The sequence below is a fragment of the Lissotriton vulgaris genome, unplaced genomic scaffold (genome assembly GCF_964263255.1).
Source record: "Lissotriton vulgaris unplaced genomic scaffold, aLisVul1.2 SCAFFOLD_1791, whole genome shotgun sequence".
Lineage (NCBI taxonomy): Eukaryota > Metazoa > Chordata > Amphibia > Caudata > Salamandridae > Lissotriton > Lissotriton vulgaris.
The window spans coordinates 64,659-81,050 of NW_028249959.1; the positions used below are offsets into that span (position 1 = coordinate 64,659).

At 49.3% G+C, this 16,392-nt stretch overlaps 1 protein-coding gene across 1 annotated transcript; it reads right to left on the reverse strand.

Moving 5' to 3' along the window:
• Positions 1-2,577: 2,577 nt before the first annotated feature.
• On the reverse strand, positions 2,578-16,046 carry LOC147663448 (uncharacterized). The gene is given in 10 exon segments (XM_086950442.1): positions 2,578-2,663; positions 4,127-4,221; positions 4,750-4,915; positions 10,726-10,888; positions 11,819-12,013; positions 12,180-12,289; positions 12,961-13,059; positions 13,434-13,526; positions 14,300-15,760; positions 15,899-16,046. Coding segments are annotated over 10 exon segments (2,616 nt in total).
• Between the last annotated feature and the right edge of the window lie 346 nt (positions 16,047-16,392).

Below are 16,392 nucleotides of genomic sequence, written 5' to 3' on the forward strand. Positions count from 1 at the left end.
ACCCCGCCTCCTCTGGGCCCCAGTGTCTCCGGATCCTGCATGCCTTCGAGCAGGCCTAGGGATTGCGGCTAAACCCCGGGAAGTCTGTGTTGGTCCCCCTTCATCTCTCTAGAGAGTGCTTCGATTGGCAGTCTGCCATACCACTCCGGAGGCAGTCTTTTAAATATCTGGGGATTTGGATCACCCTTCTTCCCGAGCTGGGATGGTCCCTCGTTGTGGCCCCGTTAGTCAAGAAGCTGCTTCTGAAACCCCTGGGGAGGGTGGCCCTGTTTAAAATGATGATCCTCCCCAGGTTCCTTTACGTCTTACAGAATACTCCCTTCTGTTTCTCCAGGGCTTGGTTCATGGAACTGGATAGTCTAATCCCCAAATTTCTCTAGAGCGAAGGATGGGCCTGAGTGGCTCTGTCGGCATGCCAGATTCCCTCCTACGATGGCGGCATGGGAATGACGCACCTGTACCTGTACTTCTTGGCGGTACGCCTACTAGTTGTCCGCGACTGGTTCAATGGGGGCTGGTCCGACCCAGCCTACAGGCTTGAATTGTATGAGCTGGGGCTTACGAACATCCAAGCCATACTGTACGGGGAACCCATTCCGACCCGATTGCCTGATGTGACTCGCTCTGTGTTGTTGGCCTGGCGGGCCTCGCTCCGACACACCAGGTGGATGGAGAAGTTGACCCAATGTACTCCCCTGTGGCAGGGGGCTTGGCTTCGGGAGGTTAGTGGGTTGTGGGGGGGTTAAAGATTGGGATCTCATTGGTATCTCCCAGCTAGGTGACGTATGGGCAAAGAGCCATAAGTTGTCCTTTCCAGGAGCTCCAAACTTGCTACTCCCTACACTCGTCCCAGTTTTATAAATATTTGCAGTTGAGACATGCCCTCCACAAACACATCACGGGCGACACGTGGCTCCCCGAATACAGCCCCACCTGAGGCGCAGACGATGATGGGAGACTTATTTAGGGGGGTCTCCTGTATTTACTGCACCCTAATTAACAACACTCCCACGTCCCTAGACAAATTGAGGGACCAATGGGTGGACTGGGTGGGCCCCCTTGACGAGGTATGGCCACCAGAACAGTCACCTTCTCCGCCAAACTCAAGCTGATTCAGCTCTACTATTTACATGCTGCGTATCTCACTCCCCTGCGCATACATCAAGTGGGTTTGTGCCCAGATGCGTCGCATGCAAGATGTAACCATGCCCCGGCTGACTTCCTCCACTTGGTTTGGTTGTGCCCCCGCTTGGAGCAATTCTGGGGATCCATTGAAGTGGAGGTAATGGAGGTATTAGGCTAGGAGGTTTCTCACGACCCGCGTCATTCCTTGCTGGGGCTCACTGATGGGCTGGATGGGTCCAGGATTGACAAGCTGATTTTAACAATGCTATGATGGTGGCCAAGAGGGACATTGCGGTGGCCTGGATAAGCCCTGAGCCTCCTAACCTAGAGCGGTGGCGAAGAGGGGTAGACTGGTGTGTACCCAAGAAAAGGCCCTTTAAAACACCAAGGGGTGTGTCAAGAAATATTGTAAAGTGTGGAGGAAGTGGTTGGGGACTGTGGAGGGTCTTGACTAACCTGATTCCGAATTGTGTCTATGTTCTTTTATGGGGATCGTGATTGGGGGGTATAGTGCTTGTGTGAATGAATTCATACTGATTATTTCCGTGTATTGGCTGAATTGTTTACACGTTTTTAAAATCAATAACATTTGCTTATCAAAAACAAATGCACACACACACTCACACACACATGACACCTTTCTTTCACAGCTGCATCACAGGAGGATTCATGGTATGGGTCCCCCTGGCATCAAAGAGAAAAGACACTTTCTTTTTAAGGGCAATTTTATTTCAATAAATACAAACTCCAATATATTAAATAAGTTAAATACTATGTGCAGGTCACTGGGACGCAAAAACTTCTGTCAGTGATTCTTGAAGCTCCTCTCGATTGGTGTCCGGCACCATCCAGTGAAGCCAATAGTTGTGGTTGTAACAATATGAGATCTCTGTCTCTGCAGTATTCTGTCACACGAGTCTGGTGATATCTGACAGGACCAGACATCCTCGGAGTACCAAAATAAATAGAATTTATCATCAATATCAGTATCAGCATTACATTAAAATTAAATTAAAAGGACAGAGGGTAAAATATATTATTCAAGCAAAGAACGCAAACAGAATGCAACAGTATATATACATTGGATCTGTGCCCGTGCATCCTGAGGGGCGTGGAATAAAGGATCTGTCGCTGTACACATCATCAAGCACTGACTTTCAGGTCAATGCCTTGTTGGAGAGTGCAGGGTAGAAAACATCTGCCTATCAATCCAAATGAAGTATGGTGACAAAAAAGTATTGTGAGCTGTCTATAAGAATGTCCGACTCCACTGCAGTCTGTAAGTCTGTTCTGGTAATGTCTTCCTTTCGGCCCAGGCTCGACGCGGATATAAGGCCTCAGATTGTGATGCTTCCATTCCTGGGTAATAAAGTGCAAATGGCAGCTGGCTCAGGTCTTGTGCGGATGCTGCTGTGGTCAGTAGAACAAGATTGGTCGTAGCACGTGGGAGCCTCACACCTGCGCGTTCTTCACGCGCTCGAACGTCTGCATGATGTGGGTGGTGGGGACGCAGCCCTCCCTCACGATGCTCAGGATCCCTGGAAAGGAAGAAGCACAACAGCATGAGATTGAGAGAGCTTGGACAGGGCTGACGTCTGTGAGCAGCAGAGGGAGGGGAGGAGACAAGCATAATGAGCACAGTGGGGATTGGCCCCTCAGGAACCAATCGGTGAAGGAGTACAGGTGGGGCCGCCCTCTCACATGGTATATACTGACAGGAGAAAGCATGGGGTCTGCACCCTCAAGGAGACATTGAATGGCTGGGGCAGGGTGGGATATCATGGAACCAACAAACTGCTAAAACACAGACTCGAAAACTTTCACGGCCAAAATATCTTCCACACACAACTGTCTCCCTACAAAAATGTCGGCCAGCAGTAAACTCACTATCAAGCACTTGGCCAATAAACGCAGATAGGAGATGGAATAGTAAGTTAACTCTGTATTCCTATGATTAGGATGTGAGTCTCACTGGAATTAGGAACTTTTGACAGGTCGAATGCTCTTTAAAGAGACATTTGTGTATATTTGTGTACGTCAATGTTTCATAAATCTGCGATATCGACGTCTCTATTTTCAGATGGGATCAGAGTAAGAACCTTCAGTATCGCGTAACTCCGGCAGGGTGGGATTGTCCCCGAGAAAGAACGATGAGTTGGGGGAATATAAAGATCCCACCTTGAGGGATATTGTCTTACTGAGGGAGTCTCTGGGTCCATGTGCTGACTAAGTCTGGGTGAATTTTTAATCACTATTCCTAAATTTTCAAAATTTGCGTTAGGAAATTTGAATCATTTCTTCATCAGTGCAGACGGCTTTGAGGATAAAATGTCTCCGTAAGAAACATTTTTGTCTAAGTCTTCTGGCAGTATCTAACAGGACTTTTTAATGTGCAGTATGTACTAACTACCATGAAATTTTCATGCAACCACATTTTACACCGTTCATGTAATTAAAAAAAAAGTTTTATCCTCATACATCTGATCCGTATATAAATGGAAAAAGAAGAGATAGCCATACATATCCTCACTTTCCAACCGTTCATGTAATTTTTGCAAAATGTTGTGAAACAAATTATGCAACATTTTACACCAATGGTGCAGACTAATGATAAAGAGAAAGGCTTGTTAATTTGAAAGTGGGAGGTCAGGAGTCGGCACAGGTAGGAAACCTCAGGTGGCATCCCTACAAACTTAGACCAAGTGCTTGGAGTTTTCCTCAGGGGCTCAATATAGTGCATCTTTTAGTTACGCATTCATTCTGGCCCCTTTTATGCTTCAGCTGTCCATTCATTGTGGGCTTTGTAGGCCTGTCTGCCTTGGACACCAGGAATGCACTGGACCAGGACTGGTGTTTCCCAAATCTCATGGCAGGTGTTTGGTGGGTGGGGAGGGGTGGTGGGGAGAAGAGCACTCTGTTCACATCCATGGATGCTCCTGAGTCTACTTTGGGAATAGCAGGAGGAGAGATGAAACAGAAACAAGCATTGGTTGAGACCCACCTTCGTCTATCCTCAGACAGTTCACCACCGTGGAGCCCACCATCTCGTAGGAGTCGCCATCACACAGCACCCCCTCCAGCTTGTGTCAAAGACGCCTGGAACACAGAGAGGAAATACAAAATCACTAATTTCAAGTAATCATCGACAAAGGCTCAGGTGCTGGGGATTGAGGGGAAGCCGCAGGCTGGCAAACATCTACCTGACCTCAACCTCAACTGGTCAAACACACCTGTGTTTAATGCGCCCACATATAGGCGTATGCCAAGCATCTCAAACACCCTTACATATGGCTGTGATATCACAAACACTGTTACCCCTTCCTTCACCTTTCAGTAGAACCAGTAAACCACCCACCATTCAGAAGACCCCAAGTAACCGCTCAACGCTAGCCCAATCCTTATAAAAACAGAACTCATTCAAAGTAGCACATCACCCATCAATACTCCTACGCTTTCCCTTTAACCTTTCAGAATCTTCAGCTCACGCCCTCAGCAACCCTTGCCCCTGCCCTCAGCCCCTAGCAGCCATCTAGTAACTCTCAAACCCCAGGTACCATCTCATCCACAGAAGGCCCAGTCACACCCTTTTCCTGATTCGAACCCCTGTTCTGAATGAGTACTCACGAGATGACCATGTCATGGTGGGTGCTATCACACTCCCCGCTGGGATTGGCGGATGTAATGGCCAGAGGGCCGGTCATGTCGGTCAGGTGGGCAGAGATAGTGTGGTCCGGCACTCGGATCATGATGGAGTCTTTGGTGCCCACAATGTCATAAGCTGGTCCAACTCCTGCAGGAGGAGAAAATAACAAAATTAATCAGCAACATGTCAGGTGTGAGGGAGTGAGCATTTGTGCTTGACTGTATTTATTTACTCTGCATCCTTAACTGAGGTGCTGTATAGCAATTCCACCAGATGCAGATGCAGACCTGACAACTAAAGCAGCATTTTCACCTTAATGTCAGTGCCTTGGAGGGGTGGAGCCACATGCCTAGAAGTGCCTAAGAGGTGCTTCTGGCTCCGCCCTGCCCCAAGCCCTCTCCTCCAATAGAAAGCTTGCTTGAGGCTGTTGCTGATGTCCTGTGGTGTTTTCACACTCCTTAATGGCCGGGGGCAGTTCAAAGCCTCCGAAGCGAGCTGGACATGCATGGTTTAAATGGTTTCCAGCGTGTTTCTCTGTCACCGTGTGATATCGGCTCCTCACCGGATGACCGTGTGAAGGGAGCCGATGTTGTGTGTCACACGGTGGCACCATTGGAGCTGGAAGGCCTGCAGATGACAGTGCTTAATTTGAGCTGATGTTTGAATGGTTTTGCTTCGGAACACCGGCACTTAATTGAGGTCCTTGGAAACATGATTTCACTGGTTGTGCAGTGGACAGACATTTGTACATTTAGTATGAAAGAACTTGTGCTACTGCGAAACTATTACAAACTGTGAGAAACATGCACACATTGGTGTGTTTTGTCTTGACAGTCCAGCTGTCGGCAAGACACATTGTTATAAATTCTTTATCAATAGTCTCCAACCAGAAAGTATTTATCCCTCATGTCATCCTAATTTTATTGCTGTTTAGTGTATCAGCCTGCCTGCATTAAGGACTATTTTACAACAGCAAAGTGCATTGACTCATCACACAATAAATTATGTATCTCATGCATGCACAGAATACAAAAAATAACGCTTCTTTGTTTTGATTTGTCATTGCTGCAGAGTTTATTTAATGTTTTAGTCAGGACCTGTGCAAGAGTCACATATATTTATATGTTTACACAAACACACATACATACACTCTCAGACACACAATATATAATGGTGCACAGTCCAGCTGTTTAAAGCAGGCATGCTCTGGTAAAGTCAATAGGGCTAGCTTTAAAGTGGTAATAAATGGAGAAAAGTAAAATCAAAAATGCAGCTTGCTTGCATTAGTTCATTAATGTCAGACCTATTGATGGTGCCAATGCTTGTTATTTCAATGTCATTATTACGACAGAAAAGTGATTATTATTATAATAATAATAATAATAATAAAGAGCTTATAGAGCGCACAGTAACGCCATCTCGGCGTGTCCCCGCGCTAAGAGCTACTAACGAACACCATAACAGAGCCTCTATCCCTACACAGTGTAGAGTAACGTTTTGAGCCTAGCCCTGAACAATGCTTCACTGCTCTCCAATCTCAGGACAGGAGGCAGTTTGTTCCAGTGTTGAGCTGCTTGGAACGCAAAAGATCCTTATCCTTGGAACTGTCAGCAGCCCAGTACCCTCCGACCGGAGGGTCCTTGTTGGTTCGTAGCGGCTGACTAAGTCCCTAAGATAGACGGGCGACCTGCCCCAGACGATTCGGTGACAGAAGAGGAGGCATTTGAACAACACGCGTTTCTTCACTGGCAACCAGTGAAGCGCATCCAGAGCCTGCTGAGAATTAGCTCTCCTGGGTCTTCTTAGCACCAGTCTAGCGGCAGAATTCTGTATAACTTGCAGGCGGCCAAGGCTGCCCTCGTTGGACCCTAGGAACAGGATGTTTCCATAGTCCAACCGAGAGGTCACCAATGCCTGCGTCAGTGTCCTTCTGGCCGCTAGGGGTAGTAGGTCTAAAGTTTTATTTAGGGTCTTCAGTACCCCAAAACACTTGCCCACAAGACGCCTTATGTGGCCTTCACAGGAGAGGGAGGGGTTGATCCAGACTCCTAGATTCTTAGCCTCCTCACAAGGTATGGGAGTAGGGCCAAGACACGAAGGCCACCACTCGGCTGACCAGCCTTTGCTTTTTCCCCCCACTACTAAAACCTCTGTCTTGGAGCCATTGAGTTTTAGGCAGTGGGAGTCCATCCACTCAGCTAGCGCCTGCATGCAGGACTTAAAGTTGGTGGCGGTATTGGTGGTGTTCTGCGATAGAGAGATCAGCAGCTGGGTGTCGTCGGCATATGATACCAATTCCACCCCAAAAGACTGTACCACCTTCGCCAGGGGGGCCATGTACAGGTTAAAAAGAGTAGGGCTCAAAGCTGAGCCCTGAGGCACTCCCTGGTCTAGTGGCATCTCTACCGATCGACATGCCCCTTGTTGTACCTGGAAGCATCTTCCTGTGAGAAACGATTGCAGCCAGTACAGCGCGGGACCAACGACCCCAGCCTCACTAAGACACCGTAGCAGGATGGAATGCGCTACGGTGTCAAAAGCTGCGCTGAGGTCGAGCATGATCAGGGCCATTGTATGTCCTGCGTCCGCCCCTGCTCTTAAAGTCTCAGTGGCACGTAGGAGAGCTGTCTCAGTCGAGAAGCCCGCCCTAAATCCTGATTGTGAGGGATGAAATAGGTTCCCTCTCTCCAGGTGCTCAGTGAGCTGAGCATTGACCACCTTCTCAGCCACTTTCGCCACATATGGCAGTAAGGAAATGGGTCTGAGGTTTTCCAGCACTTCAATACTTACATTAGGTTTTTTTCTTATTAGAATTACTATGGCCTTCTTCCACTCCTCCGGAACTCGTTGAGTGGAAAAAGAGGTCTGTAAGACATGTCTTATATATGGTTCCAAGCCAAAAAGCCCCTCCGAGATGACCCAGGAAGGGGCCGGGTCGTTGGGGGAACCGGACTTCACGCTACGACAGATCTTTATTAGCCTATCAGCGGAAGGGACATCGAAGGTTTGCAAAGAAGAGTCAGGATCCATAGGCGAACCACCTGCTCTAAAGTCTATGCCCTTTCCCGGTTGTTGGGTGAAGGAGGCATAAATGGCTTTGACTTTATTGGAAAAAAAGTTAGCGACTCTATTGCATCCCTCCAGGGTGGCATTTAGGGGGTATTAAGCCACACCCCAAGCGTGGGCACTCTCTGTTGTTTCTCCCATTGGTGGTTTGGGCCAGGGAGGGCCAGGCCGTAGCTTGGCTTCCATCGCACCTCCTGCTGTACTATTCACTGATGTAAGGCCGCCGGGCCAGGGGACTGACACAGGCCCCCGGAGCCTCTGCGGCGCAGGCAGCCCCAAAGACATCAGAGACCCCAAAAGCTTTAGGTGGGCCCATTTAGCCATAGCCAATGAATATATGGGAGACTAAGGGGCTCCTCCTTACACTCTGTAGGGGGCGCCATCATTATGCGTTACGCCACTGCGCCTGCCTGGCCTGGCACTGGCATGGCCACATTTAGATTTAGAGTTGGAACTCCAGTCCAAACAGACAAGAGCCCCTGTGTTGTCTCATGGAAGAGAAGGAATCTGTCCCATCATGTTTTCAACTGAGTTCTGATTCAGTTTGTTTTTCATTAAAAATGCTGGACTACAAATACCAGAATGCAAAGTAAAACAGCATCTAAGAAGCTACACACACAAAACAGGAAACGACTCAGCATCGATATATTGCTGCATAAATGTGGAATGATGGTTACTTGAAACAAAGGACACTATGCAATATATGTATTTGTGTTTATACAGAGCTGCACAGATCCAGCTGATGAACTGAAGAGCCTGAAACCTTACAAGAAAACCCGAAGTTAAAGAAAATACTTATATAAGAACCGTGTAAGGAGTGTGGTCTAAACAACCAACAGCTGCATGAGTTAGGGGCCTGTACACAGAATGGGGGGTCCCTGGACCCTGATATGTACATGCAATGGGTACATGAGATGGGGGGTCTGTGGGGTTTAGGGGTGAATGTGCATGTAATACCAGCATGAGATTAGAATCTGTACACAATAATGGGGTGACTGTACCCTGATATGTATATGCAATAGCTACATGCGATAGGGGTCTGTACACAGAATGGGGGTCACTGGACCCTGATGTGCACATGCAATAACTACATGAGATGTTGGACTGTACACAGAATGGGGGTCACTGGACCCTGATATGTACATGCAATGGGTACATGAGATGAGGGGTCTGTGGGGTTTAGGGGTGAATGTGCATGTAATACCGGCATGAGATTAGAATCTGTACACATTAATGGGGTGACTGTACCCTGATATGTATATGCAATAGCTACATGCGACAGGGGTCTGTTCACAGAATGGGGGTCACTGGACCCTCATATGCACATGAAATAACTTCATGAGATGTTGGACTGTACACAGAATGGGGGTGACTGGACCCTGATATGTACATGCAACAGTTACATGAGCTGGGAGTCTGTAGACAACAGGAGGGTGAATGTACATGCAATACCTGCATGACAGGGGGTCTGTACACATTAAAGGGGTGACTGGACCCTGATATGTACATGCAATGCTTACATGAGAAGGGGGTTCTGTATGCGTTAGGGGTGAATGTGCAAGTAATACCTGCATGAGTGGGGGTCTGCACACATTAAAGGGGTGACTGGACCTTGATATGTACATGCAATGCTAACATAAGAAGGGGGTGGTATGTACGCATTGGGGGTGAATGTGCATGTAATACCTGCATGACAGGGGGTCTGTACATATTAAAGGGGCGACTTGACTTTGATATGCACATGCAATGCTTACATGAGAAGGGGGTGGTGTGTACGCATTGGGGGTGAATGTGCATGTAATACCTGCATGAGAGGGGGTCTGTACACATTAAAGGGGTGACTGGACCCTGATATGTACATGCAATGCTTCCATGAAAAGGGGGTGGTATGTACGCATTGGGGGTGAATGTGCATGTAATACCTGCATGAGAGGGGGTCTGCACACATTAAAGGGGTGACTGGACCCTGATATGTACATGCAATGCTTACATGAAAAGGGGGTTCTGTACGCATTGGGGGTGAATGTGCAAGTAATACCTGCATGAGACGGGTCTGCACACATTAAAGGGGTGACTGGACCCTGATATGTACATGCAATGCTTACATGAAAAGGGGGTTCTGTACGCATTGGGGGTGAATGTGCAAGTAATACCTGCATGAGACGGGTCTGCACACATTAAAGGGGTGACTGGACCCTGATATGTACATGCAATGCTTACATGAAAAGGGGGTTCTGTACGCATTAGGGGTGAATGTGCAAGTAATACCTGCATGAGAGGGGGTCTGCACACATTAAAGGGGTGACTGGACCCTGATATGTACATGCAATGCTTACATGAAAAGGGGGTTCTGTATGCGTTAGGGGTGAATGTGCATGTAATATCTGCATGAGTGGGGGTCTGCACACATTAAAGGGGTGACTGGACCCTGATATGTACATGCAATGCTTACATGAGAAGGGGGTGGTATGTACGCATTGGGGGTGAATGTGCATGTAATACCTGCATGAGATGGGGTCTATCCACATTAAAGGGGTGACTGGACTTTGATATGTGCATGCAATGGGTACATGAGAAGGGTCTGTAGACATTGGGGCATGAATGGAGTGTAATACATTCAAACAATACCTACAACAGATGGGAGTCTATAGACATTGGGGGTGAATGGAGTGACAGGTGGGTGTAAGACCTGCCTGAGATGTGGGTCGGTACACATTGGGGGGCGGGGTGAATGAAGCATGATCTAGACAAGCAGCACTTATATGAAGTGGGCACACCCCTGAATGTCCCCAGGCACAACTTCTGGCATGTGTAGCCCTCACCCCTCTACCCTCCCCAGCCCACCCCTCTTTGGAGAAAGAAACAGACCATGCAGAAGAGGTCACACTCACCCATCCTCTTCAGCCACTCCCCCTTCTGGACAATGCAGCTGACACCCCCAGGGTAGACGCTCCCCATGAAGTCCCACAGCAGGGGGCTGAAGGGGGGTCTCACGGCCCGCAGCTGGTCCAGGTGGGAGATGCAGATACAGATGGGCTTCTCCAGGGGTCGGTCCTGCAGAGGAAGGAAGAGAGGGGAGAAACGATTGGTTTAGAGAGAGAAGAGGGAGGTCATGACCTTCAGACATTCAGTGCAGGGTCACGTGATACCTAAAAATGAGCTTAGACCCAGTCACACCACCTCTGAAAATAAACTAAATGTCTCTAGTGCTAGCCAAGAGATTGTATAAGTTAAAAGCCTGTAGGACCTTTTAATGACCTACAGCGGACAGACACTGGACACAGAAGTCAGTGCAATGGCACCTGCAGAGAAGGTTAGTGTGTCTGAGAACGCAGACTCACTGTGTGCTCTGGGGCAATAGCATCATTCTTGTGCATGTGATAGATTCTCATTGGTCACTTCTGGCCCCGAAGCAGGATTTTCTCCTGAGGCCATGTGTGGGCTGAGCCCGCGGCTCCCTTAGAGAAGGTTAGTGAGTCTGAGAACGCAGACTCACTGTGTGCTCTGGGGCAATAGCATCTTTCTTGTGCATGTGATAGATTCTCATTGGTCACTTCTGGCCCCGAAGCAGGATTTTCTCCTGAGGCCATGTGTGGGCTGAGCCATCAGCGCCCTAATCACCCCCATCCAGCACTCTCTGCACAGGATGATCTGATAACAAGTACCCTGGCTGCTTCCAATAATTAACTACGCTTTGACACTGGAACTTTCTATGCAGATATTACCATGGTAACCCCGCACCTGCAGAATGGTTTTACCTTGACGTCTCCATGACAATATCTCTATATATACATACTCCAGGCTAGTATCACTATGGTAATCACCCCCTGCAGAATGGTTTCACCCTGACGTTTCCATGACAATGTCTCCGCCCACAGGGTGATTTCTAACTGTTCTGGTAAAAGGTGCCCCTTATTCTTCAATGACAGAGCATCTGTCTCGGACTCGGTAAATTCCGCCGGAAGTCCGCTCCTCGGTGCTCACCTTGATGGTGTAAATCTTCTGGATGGCCTCGGGGTGTTTGCAGGAGGCCGCCAGGGCGTAGACCGTGTCTGTGGGGACCCCGCACACCCCACCCTGGTCCAGCAGGGCGGCGATGGTCCTTAGACTGCCGGTGCGATAGGAATCGGGGCACACGCAGGAGTCGGACGCCTCAACTTTCTCCTCTGACTTCGTTTCCTAAAAAGACAGAGAGCAGACAAGGAGTGAGACAGCGCCACCTACAGCTGCCTTTGAGCAGCACATGCACATCACAGATGTTAGAGGACAGAGATGGACTTATAATTTGAAAGACATATCGGAAAGAATAGTGATCGTAACATATTGCATGTACTTATCACTGTACCTTGAAGAAAGAGGGTCCCATGGGAATTAGGTCCTTGCTGAAAATGCAGTTTCCAAGAGATGCCGCCGCTCCGTAGATACAGACGACACTGAAGACGGACAATACAGTGACTGAAAGTAACACCAAGAGGGGGAAATTAGACAAAGTTCATAAAATCAACAAAAGAGACAAGTGTGCTGATCAAGTTAATGTTAAACCAAGACAGAGGCTCCCTTCAGGAGGGATTTCAAGAAGGGAAATGCCACCCAAGGCAATAAAATAAAAACATAAGACAGATTACTTTTCACTCGCCTTCTGTCTGTACGAAATTAAGTGTGGTGAAACATTTAAACTGGTACAGGAACTCCTATCTTGGTTTATAGTTAATTATCCTGGTTCCTAGTGTTATTGGGCTCACCCCAACTCTTCGTATTATAAGAAGGCGATGTTAAGGCAGCAGTGGAGAGACAGATACAGAAACTAAGACACATGGAGGTCTGGCAGAGACCAGACACATGTCAGGTTTGTGACTGACTCCATTCCAGCCCACCTTGCCTTGTAGAGACCAACTCTAGCAGAGCCTGACACGTAACTGACTCTGTTCACCCCCACAGCCCTTCAGAAGCACAGGCTTGTCAGGCAAACTCCAGTCCTTTCTACAGACCACTTCCCTTTAGCCCCCACCACATTGCAGGTGGACTCGGTATGCCTCTTGATAGATATTGCCTGTTTATTAACCCTTTAGAGATCACTGACATGCATTAACACACAAGCGGAAACCATAGTCAAGGCGTCCACTTACTCTCGAGCGCGAGGGGCAGGCATTCCAAGGTGAAGAGCAGGAAACAGACCATCACCGCCTCCATCAGCAGCGCGAGCAGCACCACGTTGGCATAGGCGACTGTGGAACAAGCAGAACAAGATAGCGTCAGAGGCCGGAAATGACATATTTCAGAGGTCAGCGGGGGTCGCAGTTGTTTAAGTCTTTAGATGAGGACGCTACGATGCCCCAGAACTGTCCATATGGACCATCGAGGGACAGACTCCGGCCCATACCCACTGCAGCCGGAACGTTTTAAAAATTACTATGTTTCCCAAGGTATTGTACCTGTTCCGGGCTATACCTCTTCTCTTAGAAGAGAGAGTGATTAAACATCTTGAATCAATCTTTATAAGGTTCATATGGCAGAATGGCAAGGTCAGACGCTCTAGTCCACCTGGGCCGCAAGGATTCAACAGAGGGATGACTGGACCTCGGTATCTGGAGAGACTTACCCAAGGACATCAGGAAGACATTGATGACTAGGAAGGTGACGGCACCAACAGTGAATGCACCATAACTGGCGACGTGGATATTCAGCAGGGGACCTGGAGAGGGAAGAGGGGGGGGCAGAGGGTTAGTCATGGATGAAACAGAACACAGGAAGGAGCTCTTCCTTCAAAGGCAGGAGAGGGCTAGGAGCAGAGACAAGGGATGGAGAGGACCATATACTGTCAACACCTCGATCATCTAACAGCCAATCATGGGGCTGGATGTTGACTTGTGATGATGTGCAAAACTGTATCTTCCTCCCCACCCTGAACAGGTGCGCCCCGATTTGTTGATACACACTTCCCTGAGCTCCTTATCCCAGTATAAGGTGTTTTCTCGCATGAGTCAGAAGACAAGCGAAAATTAAATTCTGGTAAATATGCCCCCAGGTACAAGAAATGACCAGTTATTTGAACAATGATATTACTGACTTTTAGTTCTTCCCACACCTGGATTATCAACAATAGTTTATCAATAGTTTATCCAGACCCATTAATGGTTCCATAAGTCATTAGTCCTCTCCTAGTGGCCACCTCCTCTTCAACCCTTTGCCCCCCACCTGGCAGCCATCACATATGACCCCTCCCAGGTACTTCATCAGGTCGCACGGGCCCCCCAGACAGACAAAGAACTGCATATGATGTCATCAAGAATCTACCTGCATGCATGGCTGCTCCAAATGAAACCAATAACCAGAAATATACATCCCCCACTGCCCCTACTGGTGTGCCTGAGGATCTAAACCACTCAGAAGCTTCATGACACTGGATCCCTAGGACTTTTGTGAATACATTTTACACATTGTAAAGATTAAGAGATCATAAATTACCTGCGAGTCGTAGCCACGCCCATGTGGCCCATACAGCAGAGTAAAAGAATGGTAGGACCGACCCAAATCTTCGCCCTCTCTGGACCACGATCCTGCAGACGTACAACTGGAAGAGAGCGCCAGGGATCAGCACCCAAGGGATGGAGAGGTGGGCTCTGGTGGGGTCACTGAGGGATCCCTGGATGGCAGAGAGTGATGCCAGGCCATTGCAGAAGAAGAAGAGGGCATCAGGGAGCTGGCATCTGGTGGTGCTGACCTCCTGGCCCTCCTTAGACCTGCTGGTGACGCGCTTCAGGCTCAGCAGCAAGTCCTGGAGCGTAGCCGATGACATCACTTGGGGTCCAGTAGAGATCAGCGACTTATCAGCGATGGAGTTAATGAGGCTGGCAAAAGTGGCGTAGAGGGAGGTGGCGGTGTAGATGCTGCAGACCACTCCGAAGAAGATATGGGATCCCAGGAGTGGAATCTGGTGGATGGTGGAGACCGTGAGGAGGAGGAAGCATGAATTCTGCAGCACCTCCAGGAGGTCTCTGTTGAGGGACATCAGGCAGAGGATGCAAGCGGCGACCAGAAAGAACCAGCCCCCCACCATGCCCGCTCGGCTCTTGTCCACATTGTCCCCCGAGAGGAGCACCGTGAGGATGAACTCTTCCCAGGACATCAGCAGCCAGAAGAGGCTGTGGAGCCCAAGCTTGGTGGTGTGGTAGACGTCTTCTCTCAAGTAACTGTAGTAGCTGGCGCAGAGCTGGGACAGCGCATTGATGCTGACCCAGATGGCGCCAATGTAGAAGGTCTTCATGTACCCAAAGCAATAAAAGGCAAAGATGAGCGAGGCCACCGCGTCGGCGATGTGTCCCAAGGCCATGGGCTCCGCGTACTTGGAGTTCTTCTTGGTCTCTTCCCCGATGCCACTGGAAGAGGTGCTGTTGGCCGAGCCCAGAAGCAAGACGCTGAACAAGGGGTTCCCGAAGCCCGGAAGGACGTACCTCTGGGTCAGGCCCTTCAGGAGCAGGGCAGTGGCGCCATAGAAACCAATCAACACGATGAGCAGCTCCAGGGTCCCCGAGACCACCAGCGCCCACTGTCCGAAGAGCCCCACCGCCTCGAAGACCAGCGTGAGGGTGATGGCGCCAAACACGAAGGGCATGACGTAGTTAACGGTGGCCGAGCAGAAGGAGAGGATGAAGGCGACGGCGGTGTACGCCACCAGCCCTGCTACTGCGCTCTCAGCGACCGGAAGCGGGGAGGCGGCCATGATGGTTTGGCTGCTAGAAATGTTCAGGGTTTGTGTGGTGTTGTGGATGGTGGGGTACGCACCCAGGACGACACGTGTAGCCCCGTAGCTGCTCCAGAGGGCGGCGAATGCCACAAAGGCGGTGCTCCCAAGGTGATCGTACTTCCGGAAGCACAGGAAGCCTGCAATGAGCTGTGTCAGTCCTCCAATCAGGATGAGATGGACCCCTGCAAGAGATAACACAGGCATTGAGCAACACGTGCGTGTGTGTGTGCAAGTGTGTACCCCCTCCCTCCAAGTGTCCTATGCATGTTATCCCAGCTCCACCTGTAACTCTTTGTGTGATCTGTGGCTTCCACACTCACCTGCCAGGATGTTCTCCACCCCTTCAGCGTTCACTTTGGTGTGGAAGGAAAAGAAGTTCTGTAGGGCCACCAGGAAGGCGCTGATGACGTTGGCAAGGAAGCCCATGACGGATGGTTCACTGTAGTACACAGAGGCGAAGCCTTCCATGGTGAGTGGCAGACCTGGGGAGGGGAGAGAGGGCAAAAGATAAGAAATTAACCACAGTTGAGAGGGAACAAGAGGTGAGATTGGGACAGGAGGTGAGAGGGAACAAGAGGTGAGATTGGAACAGGAGATGAGAAGGAACAAGAGGTGAGATTGGGACAGGAGGTGAGAGGGAACAAGAGGTGAGATTGGGACAGGGGGTGAGAGGGAACAGGAGGTGAGATTGGGACAGGGGGTGAGAGGGGTATGGGGGTAAGAGTGAGATGGAAGACGGGTAGCTGGGTGGGTAAATTGGTGCACAAGGTTAGATGGGGAACAGGGGTGAGACAGGAGGCAGAGGCCTAATATC